Source organism: Aureobasidium melanogenum (genome assembly GCF_000721775.1).
Source record: "Aureobasidium melanogenum CBS 110374 unplaced genomic scaffold scaffold_8, whole genome shotgun sequence".
Lineage (NCBI taxonomy): Eukaryota > Fungi > Ascomycota > Dothideomycetes > Dothideales > Saccotheciaceae > Aureobasidium > Aureobasidium melanogenum.
In genome coordinates, this window is record NW_024470060.1 from 561186 (window position 1) to 573945 (window position 12760).

General features: G+C 49.5%; 5 protein-coding genes across 5 annotated transcripts; 3 read left to right on the forward strand and 2 right to left on the reverse strand.

Moving 5' to 3' along the window:
* Positions 1-990: 990 nt before the first annotated feature.
* On the forward strand, positions 991-1194 carry M437DRAFT_25777 (uncharacterized protein; the record flags this gene model as incomplete). The annotated part of the gene is made up of 1 exon (XM_041019092.1): positions 991-1194. A coding segment is annotated over one exon (204 nt), but the record flags the coding sequence as incomplete, so codon positions are not given.
* Positions 1195-2861: 1667 nt separating this feature from the next.
* M437DRAFT_47284 (uncharacterized protein) lies at positions 2862-3068 on the forward strand (the record flags this gene model as incomplete). Its single annotated transcript, XM_041021428.1, has 1 exon — positions 2862-3068. A coding segment is annotated over one exon (207 nt), but the record flags the coding sequence as incomplete, so codon positions are not given.
* A 1866-nt stretch (positions 3069-4934) lies between these two features.
* Positions 4935-5612, reverse strand: M437DRAFT_65513 (uncharacterized protein; the record flags this gene model as incomplete). The annotated part of the gene is made up of 3 exons (XM_041024594.1): positions 4935-5028; positions 5090-5308; positions 5365-5612. 3 exons carry the CDS (start codon positions 5610-5612, stop codon positions 4935-4937), a joined length of 561 nt encoding a protein of 186 aa, XP_040880578.1.
* A 709-nt stretch (positions 5613-6321) lies between these two features.
* Positions 6322-7659, forward strand: M437DRAFT_46466 (26S protease-like protein regulatory subunit S10b; the record flags this gene model as incomplete). The annotated part of the gene is made up of 4 exons (XM_041021275.1): positions 6322-6532; positions 6588-6974; positions 7024-7480; positions 7539-7659. The coding sequence occupies 4 exons, from the start codon at positions 6322-6324 to the stop codon at positions 7657-7659; spliced, it is 1176 nt and encodes a 391-aa protein (XP_040880579.1).
* Positions 7660-9002: 1343 nt separating this feature from the next.
* On the reverse strand, positions 9003-11501 carry M437DRAFT_46794 (uncharacterized protein; the record flags this gene model as incomplete). The annotated part of the gene is made up of 4 exons (XM_041021324.1): positions 9003-9124; positions 9188-9773; positions 9831-10815; positions 10972-11501. 4 exons carry the CDS (start codon positions 11499-11501, stop codon positions 9003-9005), a joined length of 2223 nt encoding a protein of 740 aa, XP_040880580.1.
* Between the last annotated feature and the right edge of the window lie 1259 nt (positions 11502-12760).

The following is a 12760-nucleotide window of genomic DNA, read 5'->3' on the forward strand; positions in this document are numbered from 1 at the left end:
GAAGGACAATATGAAGCTCATTATCCTGACCATCACTGGCCTGGACAACATGCACATTACCCTCCTACAATGACGTCGAGCACTTCTTCAACCTCGCAATACTCGAATCCTAACGCCCTTGCCCCTTACGACCACTATGCCTATGCTGGCCAACATTATGCAGGTCAGGCCAGTCCTGGAAACCCATTCGCGCCGCCCCATGCTCCTTCACCTCAGCCGGGTTATACATATGACTCCTATACCGGCGCATATCACCAGCAGAGGCCTGAGATGATGATGAGCCGTAGCATGGCATACTTGCCGCCTGAAATGCAGTATTCTGGTTATCCTCAAAGGCCATACTCTGTTCCGCAGAACATGATGCCAGCCATGATGCCTCCTGGATATCATCTCTACCAGCCTCAGGCGTCGTCTCCAGTTCCTGACGAAAAGCCAGCAAAGGCTGAAAAGAAAGAGGAGCCGCCGCCAGCCCCGCCTGCTCCGCCTCCACCAACAGCCGAGGAGATCAAAAAGAAAATGGAAGAAGAAGCTGCGCTTCAAGCTGAGAACCTCGTCAAAGCCCTCAAGGCTCTTCAAGCCGACGAGAAAGCTGCGGCTGCAGCTGCCGCAGAGCAGCAAGCCAAGGTGCAGGCCGAGTCCGATAAGATTGCAACCTTGCTAGCGGATTTTGAGAAACAGCGTCTTGCAAGAGAAGAAGCTGCTGCTGCAAAAGCTGCCAAAGAAAAAGCCGAGGCTGAGGCTAAGGCAGCTCGTGAGAAAGAGCTTGCTGATGCTGCTACAGCAGCACGTGTGAATGCTGAAAAGGAGGCTGCTGCTGCAGCTGCTCTTGCCAAAGCCGAGAATGAGAAGGCGATCGCAGAGGCCAAAGCGGAGCACGAGAAGAAGATGGCAGAGGCAAAGGCTGCCGCCGACGCAGCTGAAGCAGCAAAGAAGGCTGCCGAGGAAGAGTTGAAGAAGAACGCTCCCGCGCCGGACGCCGACAAAGCACCTCTCAAGTTCACCGACGCCGTAGACAGGAGTTTCACGTTGCCATGGCACTTGGTCAAGACCTGGAAGGGCATGGAAACTCTGATCAGACAAGCTTTCGTCAATATTGAGCGCATTGGACCGCATGTCGCTAACGGCCATTATCACTTGCTAGGTCCGAACAACGAGATCATCCTACCTCAAGTTTGGGATATCGTCGTGCAACCTGGATGGGACATCAAAATGCAGCTTTGGCCATTGCCACCGGATCCTCTGGAAGAAAAAGTCAACAACGGCATTGGTGGATTCCCACTTGATAACCAGCCAATTGTTGAGAAACAACCGAAGAAAGAGAGACCAGGACGCACTCAGGTCAGTGGCAGTAAGAGCGCGGGCAAGCGTGCGTCCGTAGGACCCGCGCCGCCACCACCTCCCCCTGCACCAGTTCCACACGTTTCCCCCCATTCTCCACCCCCCATGCATATGCCCACTATCCTCGCCGGTCACGAAGATCTCAATGATCCCATCGTTGAGATTGTCGAAGAAGGCAAGGTACGAGGTGGCAAGCCGAGAAGCACTACTAACGGAGGCAAGAAGAAACAGGTTCCAGCGTTTACCAGATGGATGCTCGGAGGCACTACACGCCCACGCCCAAAAGGGGCTGAAAAACCTGCTGCCGGCGTCAAAGTTCGTCACGTCCTTGTTTGAAGACGATATGACCAGAGTCGACGACACTAGCAACGAGGAGCTGAGGGCTTTTGTCTCCCATGCTTTTGTGGGAGTTTTTCCTCATCTCCAAAATTTCTTATGACTGTTTTCTCTTCATGGCTATGCATTTTGCAATGCTCTGCACCATTCATGTCTTTGCTGTTCTTCTTTTGTTTAGAGCGTCGCGTTTTGTTTGTCCATTTCACTTACGACTTTGCTTCTTACTTACGAAATGATGGGTTTATGGTGTGATGGTTTGATGACTTTGAATATGAGAGGGGAGGTTGCAAGAAGAAACATTTCAGATACCCTTTGCATCTATTATGGAAAAAGAGATCTGGCGTTTGTTTCTGAACATGAAAAGGAGGAAGCATTCTCAGAGGATGGATATGAAGGGAAAGGCGTGATTGTGTCGGTGGTTGTTTTCTAACTCGAAAAACATTCTCCTTTTCAACTCTGGCTCGTCGTCCCTGCATCCAGTGTTTGTTGATCTGAAAAGGACTGTGCCTCTTCGCAAGTGGAGTTTTGGTAGGTTTGACACTGAGACTCGCTCCTTCCACTACCGAAAGCGTAAGTTTTCCCATCTTCACTGGTCACTTCTGCTTCTTTGTACTTTCACGAAGTTGTCGTTGTTGTTTTGAGGCCCGCTTCACTCGATTGCTCCTCCCGACACAGTCGTATGCTTACCGCCACGGCCAAGTGACGGTGCCTCTCAACGCATCTCTGTTGCTTCACTTGCTATCGCGTCAACAAATACAGTCGGCAGGTGCCACACCAAGTGAGTATGCATGTCAATCTTCTGCGCATCTGCTTTTGACACTTATGTGCAGCATGGACCTGCCTAAGCTCTCGGCCACCACACCTGCCATCATGGCATCTCCTGGCGAACACGCAACACAATCACCGGCTTCTACGCACAACAACATGGTACCTTTGGCATCCACGGTCGACAATCTTGACATCACGTCGTCTTCGGTCAGTGTGCATTTGGATCACCTGCACATCCATTTCTAACACTTTTGCAGAGCATCGATCCTACCAAATCTTCCGCAGTCACCACTCCCATCAAGGCACCCCCTGGCGAACTCATAGAAACATCGCCTGTCTCGACAGATGACAGACAGACCTCTTGCGCCGTAAGTGCTGCTAGCTCTGATTCAAGTTATCATTCCTCGCCAGACTTCTACGATCTGCCTCCCGAGCTGAAGAAACTGGTTGTGCACTTCGCCGATGACTCTTGCCTTCCCAACCTGCGCCTTGTCAACAAAGAGCTCAATGCCATCACTACCAAGCCATTTGGCGAGAGACTCCTCGCTGAACGTCGTTTCATGTTGTCAGAGTACAGTCTTCAGGGTCTTGTGGACCTCACTGCTCATCCTGATCTCGGTAAGTAACATAGAAAGGCATGGTAGCATGCTCAATGCCACGAACGCACGCTGATGATAACAAAGGTCCCTCTGTTCGCAAGATCCTTCTCAACACACATGGTTTCACTGAGAAGATAGGAGATTGGCCTAAGGATATTGGACAACACAGATCGAAGACAGAGCGTCGTACCAAGTGGAAGCGCATGCGAGTCGCCAAACGCGAATCCACAGATTTCGTTGAGACTCCGGACGTGATCGATCTGCTGTCTCAGGCTCTGTCCAACCTCAAGAAACACGGACACTCAGTGACCTACGGCATCTTTGACGATGTCATCTACGGCCCTGACGTCGAGGACGATGTCCTTCGCAAGTCCTATGGGTTTGACAAGTTGTGGGGAGATATCTCGCCTCTCGACGACCTTACTCCCGCCCATTGGTACGCTCAAAATGAGATTGCCTTCGACATCCTCTTGGAAGCACTCACGCAGAGCGAGTTACCTATTCGATCCCTGGAGCTGGATCTTGCCTCTGCTCCCCGGGGCCCGCGCAGCGATCTTGACGAGAGTCTGCATCTCGCAGTCACCGATGAAGATGGCAGAATTACACCAGGTTACTTGAATATCTGCATCAAAGCAGGGCTCGACTGGACGTTCCGTTATCTCCGTCGCAACAACGTTCATGGCGATATCGTCTTTGACTACGAAGGAACCATTACCGAGATATGTGGCGAAGACGAGCTTGATCCTGATTTCCTCCCTGAAGTCGTCAATTCGTTCCCGTCAGAGCCTCGCTACAATTACGGCTCGGGCACTTGTTCTCTCTACTCACGTTGTGTGCTTGGCCGCTTCAACTTCACACTTGGTTTGGAGGCAATGACTGAGATCCGCATCTCGTCGTGCGCAACTGAAGCTCATTTCCTTGTGTATGGTATATGCGCATTGGGCAAGGCAAAGCTGGAAACGCTTGTTTTGACCGACCTTCATCTGTTCGGTCCTGGAAACCGTGGCTTCATCGATGAGAAGAACAATGCTTGGCCATGGCTCGAAGGATTTCTTGATCTCGTTGGAGACAATTGTCCCAACCTGCGCAGCTTGAAGATGGAACGTGTTTTCTTCCATGCCGAAGACAAACCTGGTCGCTCTGTTATCGTCGAAGAGTGCCGCACATGGCAAGGTGTGGATGGTGTACTTACAGGTCTCAGATCCTTGATCTCTGAGATGACAACCCTTGACGGGGAGCAGAGAAAGCTATGGTATGACGGCAAGATCGATTCAGACGGCAATGACATAGTCGAGAACAGCGAGCAGTAGGTATTTGTGAGAGAGTGATAAGTGAAACAATGGAGCTGTGACACGAAATGTGGAAAAGGGCCTGTACTGTAATACAAAATGAGAAAGAGGGTACAGAACAGAACGGTATGGCTGGAAGACAATAAAAGGCAACGAAGACACATGAAGATTACTCAGTAGACTTTAGTAAGGAGTGATCGAACATCAAATGTACCCGTTTGCTAAGCTTATCCGTTTCCCAATTCTGGAACCACGTTCGAGAGCAAGACAAACACAAAGATATGGCTTGATAGCTGCAAGGCATAAGTAAAAGATATTATATGGCCAGGGGAAAGTAGTCATTGTATAAGCAATAGAGATGTACAGCAAACAGAAGTGCAAGTTAGTTCCATGTTACGAGCCTGAGGGGTACATGAGGGGAGCTGGGTGCAACCACATTGAGTTCTGATAAGCGATACGATCTTGAACAGTTGTGGTAATTTTATCTTGAATGAAGTTCGTCACGGGATATCTTTGATATATACTAATAGCTGCCAGTCTTTGCGGTTCATAGAGATCGTATAGACTGCCATCACACTCTGAGGCAGTGCTTCTTTGGCATGACTTAGACTGAACTCGATTCGACGACCGTCAGGACAGCTAGGCGGTGACGATGCAACACAAAGCCAGCGTAGATCATAGGAATCAAGAAAAAGATACTGCAAAAGAAAAAGTCAGCGTTGCTTTTCTGAAGAGCCAACATGACTTGATTCCACTCACAGGAAGACTCCAACGATAAGGAGTGCGAGACCATTGCCAGAATCTATCGCAACATCGTGACTGGCGATGAGAAACATGATCAACCATAACGTAGTCTTGATACAGCAAGAAGTAAGCTCAAACCAAGGTTTCAAGTTTGAGCGGCAGAACATGATGATCTCGGTGACGATGAGGATGAAGGTTACACTAGCCCATGCTATCCAGATGCCAGCACCGACACTGTGAAGATGGATTAGATACAGCTCCAAAAGTCGTGGTGAGACAACCATCCATACCTGAGAGCGATTTCCACACCGTGACTGTATGCGTAATCATCATCGTCGTGCAAGAGTGACTTTGTACCGAGTGCGAGAGCTCCTACTCCCCAACCGACGACACAGATGAGGATTTGGAAAACCCAAAACGTGATGAGAAAGGCTTTGCTCCAGGCTGGGAGTCCAGTGACGGTTTGTTGAAAGTTTTTGGGTGTTTCTTGCACCTCCTCTGAGGTGCGAGCGGTGGGTCGATAGCCAGGATAGATCATATTGAATGCAATGAGAAAGATGGTGTGCAAATATTCGAGATCGAAAAGATATGTAGATTGATAGGAAGTACTACAGAACGAGGAAGAAGGGTCTATATATTTGTGTACTTCAGACCTACCTGGGCAAGACACGGATGCCTGAATTTTCGCAGCATTGACTATGTATCAGCCATGGAGGATGCAATTGTATGGGTCGAAGGATTCGATTGCAAGGGGCTGAGTGCAGAGGTTTACAGCTTGGCAGGTCCGTGAGTGGCTTACCGACCGACTGTTATGGTATTTATATGAAGAGGTGAGTCAGGCTTTCAGTTGCAAGAGTGGTAACACAGCCACGAGGTAGAGTATGCGCAGCAAGGTGAATGAATGCTGTGTTGTGGCGTAGCAGACATTAGAAGAACCAGTGTAGGACAGTTGAAAAATAGGCGTCGACAAGTGGAATGAAGTCGGTGCAATATTGCAACAAGGAAGTGTTTTGAAACGATGGGCTTGGAAAGGCGACATTGAGACGGTGACGGATGGAGGTTGTGGATAATTTATGTAAGGTGCATCATGAGATGTGAATCTTGGCACATGTGACGGCATTGGGAAGCTGGAAGTCCGGAGCACTTGCAATCGGTCCAAACACCATCATCCACCGCCATCACCTTGTCGCCGCCGCCTTCACATCACACCAGTCCATCCAGAACACACACATCTCACATCAGCCACGATGAGCGCCGACCCCGAGAGAGAACACGCGCTGGAAGGATACAAGACCAAGCTGCTAGAGTCAAGAGAATGGGAGGCAAAGCTCAAGGCCCTGCGGTTAGAGATCAAGGGCCTGCAACACGACTTTGACGTTTCCGAGGACAACATCAAGGCCCTGCAGAGTGTCGGTCAGATCATTGGAGAGGTCTTGAAGCAGCTGGATGAGGAGAGATGTATGTGACCACCAATCTTTATCGCTCACCACCTGCACAGCTAATCCCACCACAGTCATCGTCAAGGCATCATCAGGACCGCGCTATGTCGTTGGATGCAGATCAAAGGTCGACAAACTCAAGCTCAAGCAAGGAACCCGCGTCGCCCTCGACATGACAACCCTCACAATCATGCGCATGCTCCCACGAGAGGTCGACCCGCTCGTCTACAACATGTCACTCGAAGATCCCGGTCAAGTCAACTTTGCTGGTATCGGTGGTTTGAACGAGCAGATTAGAGAGTTGCGCGAGGTTATTGAACTACCGCTGAAGAACCCAGAGCTCTTCCTCAGAGTCGGCATCAAGCCACCAAAGGGTGTCTTGCTATATGGTCCTCCCGGTACTGGAAAGACTCTTCTTGCCAGAGCCGTCGCCAGCAGTCTGGAAACAAACTTCCTCAAGGGTGAGTTGCTCCTGCTGTTCTGCCCTTTGACTTAACTAACATGCTCCAGTCGTCTCATCCGCCATCGTCGACAAGTACATTGGTGAATCCGCCCGTCTCATTCGCGAAATGTTTGGCTACGCAAAGGAACACGAACCCTGCATCATCTTCATGGATGAAATCGATGCCATCGGTGGTCGCAGATTCTCAGAAGGTACCTCTGCCGACAGAGAAATCCAAAGAACCCTGATGGAACTCCTCAACCAACTCGACGGTTTCGATTACCTGGGAAAGACAAAGATCATCATGGCTACAAACAGACCCGACACTCTCGACCCCGCCTTGTTGCGTGCTGGTCGTCTGGATAGAAAGATTGAAATTCCTCTGCCCAACGAGGTTGGCCGTATGGAAATTCTCAAGATTCACGCGGAGGGTGTGCAAAAGGAGGGCGAGATTGACTACGAGAGTGTTGTCAAGATGAGCGACCAGCTCAACGGTGCTGATTTGAGAAACGTCGTGACTGAAGCGTGAGTTTCTCTTCCTTTAAACACCCCTCCAGGCATAAGCTGACATTTAATCTTCTAGTGGTCTCTTCGCCATCAAGGACTACCGTGACGCTATCAACCAAGACGACTTCAACAAGGCTGTCCGCAAGGTCGCCGAATCAAAGAAGCTGGAAGGCAAGCTCGAGTACCAGAAGCTGTAGATCATGACACCAACCTTCTGCATGGCATCTTCAAACATGAGCGGGGGCGTTTTATTTTCTGGGTTATGGAAGGGTTCTTTTCTCATTAATGAACAAGAAGGAGAGGGCTATAGGAGAAGATCAGGGTCGGCAGCTGGAGACGGATGGCAGCATTGTACCATAGGAATCCTGCAAAACGATCAGATATGAAAGCTGAACTTGGTGTGCTATTCCCCCCACTGTGATGTGGATGCATGTTCTTCTGGAAAAGAATAATCACAGCTTTGTTGTAATGTCCGTATCTAGAGAATGAACAACGAGCTTCTTCAAGACTGCGCAGGGAGTATGAGAAGGAAGCAGAGATCAGGCATTGAGGTCACAAGCATAACAGAATATCAAACGCTAGGAAGGTGCAACGCACAGTAACAAGAACTGAAATTGAGATTACAAGTCTGAGATGTATGTCTATCATAGTCCTTGCTCATCATTACATATGATGCATAAGGGTGGAGAAGACAAAGGCGCTGCTTATTTCGCCTACCCTCCATTGCTGGAGAAGTATCAATCTTCCACTAATTAAGTAGTTAGCGAGCAAGGCATTGAACGGCCTCCCCACAGGCAAATCGTGGTGTGTTGTATTTGTGTTGTGTGTGTAGATAGCTTCCAAGCTCTTTTTTTTCTCCGACTGTCACAAGACGAGTTTTGTACGTGCTGATGCCTCTTCGTGTTGAGGCGATTTCGTGCTTCTGATGTGTGAAGTGCGAAGAAAGCGCGCCTTGAGAGGGCAGAAAGAGAGAGACTATAGCAGAGTGCTGTGTCGCGAGTTGAGCGCAACAGTCCCGAGCAGTGGAAGGAAGATGTTGTTGTTGTTTGGACAGGAAAACCAGACAGAGTGTTCAGCTTTTTAGACGTTTGAGACTTCGCTTTGCTCTCGGCAAATCCCCCAAACATATGACCCATGGGCTTGGCCAAGACATTTGACCCCTTTCCACCACAATGCTTCTTTGTTCAAAAAACCCCCATGTTGGCTCTTTGGAACTGAAATCTTTTCTTCTCTTTACACTTTTTATTACGAGCGGATAATCAACCTTTGTTTTTGTATAACCCACGAGACAAGGGTCATATTGCCGCACAAGAGAGAAGAAGAAGGGTGGCTTATCATTTATGGCTTTCTGCGTCTTTTCTTGATGTTGAAGGTCTGGTTGCGCTTCCTTACATTTTTTTTTGTGTCTTTAAAGTAAACAGAATAAACAATGCATAGTCATGTCTTTTGATTCATAGCCCAGTCATTATATCCCGTCGTAAATATAATCGTTAGAGTCCTCGAGATGTTGCCTGTTGTGGAGCTTCCTCTTCAAGTCATTTCAAGGGGTCGACTGCGTCAATCCCATCAACTCGACCAAAAACCTCGCAACCAACCTTGACACATGGTTGTTGTCCTGCATACCATTGATGGTGAGGTTTTGCCTATGCAACAGGTATCCCCCTACAACATCTTCAAATTAGCCTGAAGGTCCTCGTGTCTTCACTGTTATGGCTGAGAACTCACCATTCCTATCCACAATCTCATAGATCCTATCCGCAAAGACCTGTTCCGCAGGCCTACTCGTCTTGTTCTTCAACTCTTCATATCTGGTTTTCTGGCGATGTTTACCGCGATACTTGCAATGATAAAGCTTACACAAAAATTCAAAGCCATCATCCATTTCGGCGCAATGAGCACGAGCCTCCCATGCCGCATCTACTGTCGTAGTTTCCTTTCTTGCAACCTTGGCATCGGCTTTGATCCAAAGTAGATGTTGGCAGTTCTCGAGTACGATGGCAATGCCGAGCATCAATACAAACGAAGACATCCAGAGTTTGTTCTTGTCGCCTGCTTTCCGGAGGATTTGGTGTAGGCGGTTGAGCGTGCGGTTGTATTGTTGGGTCTGCATTTCGGCAAAGAAGTATTTGAGTTGGCGGTTCGCGAGGAATGGGGATGTCCAGGCAGAATAGATGTGAGGGTTGTTGTGGGAGTGCATCGAGGCGATGGTGACGGGAAGCGAAGGCTCGGATATCGTGATTGGATGGTCCATGATGCATGTTAGAATCAGCATGCGAAGAACGTGGCGGAGATCGCCCTTGAGCTTGTTGTCCTAGGAAAATGCGTTAGCTCGTTCATGCCGTTTGTACTGAGGCTATGAAAAACTTACATCGTCTTCGTCTGGTAGGCTGGTGTAGAGACTGCACAGCGCTCCGAGTATCTCATTCTGGAACATGGCACACGTATCTTCCTCTCCATAGTATGCTTGCACTTGGAACATCTCGAGATACTGATTCAGGATGGTATCAACATAATCTTCCAGTTTGTGACTTTGGCTGAAGTTGACTTGCTTGAGAGCCAGAGGTGGTGATCTCTTCTCTACACGCTGCCAAGTCCCGGAGATCCCAACCTTGTATCGAGTCTGCAAAAGCAGATTCTGAGAAGAAGGTTCATACTCGTGTAGATCCCAGGTGAAGTGTCCCATGCCCAAAGAAGTCAAGTGAACCTGAATAGGAGCATCGGCTCTCCAGAATCCCAGACTCTTCTTGGCGAACGACAAAATTTCATCTCGGCGATGTTGTCTGTTCATCGTAGCAGGAAGGAACTGCTGGACCAGTTCTTGAAGGTGCATGCGCGAGCAAGGGAGCATATGCAGAGAACCCCTGATACTGCGGTCTTGACATCTGGTGCAAGGACTTCCCGGATCGCACTGATCTCTTTGAAAAGCACAAATCCAACATGCTCCCAACTTGCGCATCTGGTTGGCATGTGCTCGTGTATTGCCGTCGAGACCGCCTGAGCGTCCTCCTTTATGTGCAGGTCTTGGACTTGAGCCTCGTGATGAAGAAGATCTGGGTCCATCACCTCGCCGCGTGATTTCTGGAGATCGGGAGTGATGCTGCTCTCTTGATCGATAGTTGTTTCTTATCGGGAGATGAGCTTTCTCGGTGACATGAGAGTCTTCTGCAGCCACGACAGTCCTCTGCTCGTTAGCAGTAGGTTGCTGCTGTGGCACGAGAGATGCATCTGTCTGATGGCTAGTGAGGATAGCGGGCTGCTCGACAAAGTCGAACGCGGCGGGCCCTGGTAGGCTGTCATCAAGGTTGTATCCAGCATGAGCCGGCATGATATCTGGCGAGGACAGATCTTGGTATCTGGTCAACATTTCATCATGCTGGAAGGCCGTCAGGGACGTCGACTCTGGTCCACTATTGAGTCCATCACTCGTACCAGCAGTAGGCTGGTGAACATAAGAGACATCAGGAGGTAGCATCGCTGGCTGGGGCATGAATGTTGTTGGGTCAAAGAACGCTTGATCACCTGGGCGATAGACTAGGTTAGGGTTGTTAAAATTGATAGCGGCAGGGTCGGCCCATGAAAAGCTGGTACCGTAGACAGTCCCGTGCTGGACAAGTCTTTCAGGAGAGCTCTCCCAAGTGTAAGCTGGCATTTGGCAGTGGGAATCTTGAGAAGATGAGGGCACGCCTAGATAAGGCTCGTGGAAGGATGACTCGATCGTGTTCAGATCATGGTAGACGTTGGAGCCTGATCGCATCAGCTCGTGAGGGGTGGATCCTCTTATTCCCGCGAGCATTTCTGTCATCAGTGCTCCTTGAGCAAAGGCTTGATGATCGTGTTCCGCGTCCAGGCTAACAACCTCTTCCTGACCGCCGTCCGAAGATGAGGGCGGCGTATCAGGACCGGGTGGTGAGGTGCCACGGCTGCTAAACTCAACATCTAATTGCATGATTTTGTCTGACGGATAAAGTTCATCAATGAGTGCTAGAAATGACGCTCGATCAGAGAGCACGTCGGGCTCATAGTCAAAGAGCTCCCCCATTTTGTTGGTTTCGTAAGCGTAGGATTCCATCTTTGATCACGGTCCAACTGAGGCTGACTGCCCCTTCCAAATCGGAAAAACAACACGGGCGTACAGGGCTGTGTAGAGTTCGGGGGTGGTTGGTGTGGGATTTTCACTAGGAGCGTTCCGTACCGCACAGCAGCATGGACTTTGACCGCGTTGACACTCCCTCACATTGTCAACGTGGCTGTAAGAATAAGACGAGTCAACAAGGCTGATGTCGTCCAGCTTGATCAACAGGTGCACGATGTCATGTGATGAGCCCCGCATCAACCGGTGATATGCATGCAATATAAGTATCTCGGATGGGAGCCAATCATGACCGAGTGCTTCAACCTGTGGGTATCACGCCTCAAGCACTAACAGATATCGCAACAGGTACTACCTGAGAATTGGCAAGCAAGTACATGATCTCAAAGTTGACCTTGCAGATTGTGATATAGACTTTGGAACTCGGTGAAACACGAGTCTTCAGCATGAGTATCTTGCAGGCCATGGGTTGCACAAGACAAACCTCTGCGGCTGGTTAGAATTGCATTCAATCCTTCGACTCACAACCGGTGAATCGAGCCAAAATTGTCGAATTCAGTCAATGGTCAAGATGCGGTGACTCACAGCAGCGAGTCAAAGGTCGTTGTTCCATCAGATAGACGACTATCGGTTGTATCACTGTACGTACAAGTGGTCGTGGGGTAGCTTGGTCAGTAATGACGTTTGCTTCCTACCTCGAAAGAAGGCACATCAGCCCCGCGCTCGATGATGCGATATGTTTACAAGCGTTCGACGAGGTTTATCGCGTTTACTAGGAGTGTAAGCTGCCAGAGGCATACCGTATGTAGAGAATGGTCGATCAGCACGGGCCCATGTGCCGGATTTGGAGGATGGAGTCTTGGGTTCGTTGCCTGAAGATCCTTGAAGATCAACAGACGTTTGAGATGAACACCTTCTGCGAAGATGGCGCGAATCTGAGCAAAGGCCTCTCTGTTCGAAGTGCAGCTCAGCGTCATGAAGACTCTTATCATCTTTTCCAGCTGCGCTTTTGATAAGCTGTGCGGAAGGATTCAACTGAAGGTGTGCTTATCAACAATGCAGGCCGTGTTGTTGACCTATTTCTGGATCCCTATAACCAACTTGGCGTCACGAGGCCATGAGACACTTCGTGTGGCTAGGAGGCATCTGCGTATTGTCGGAGGTCGGCACGCCATTGGAGTATTGTGGTCGAGATACGAAATACTGCA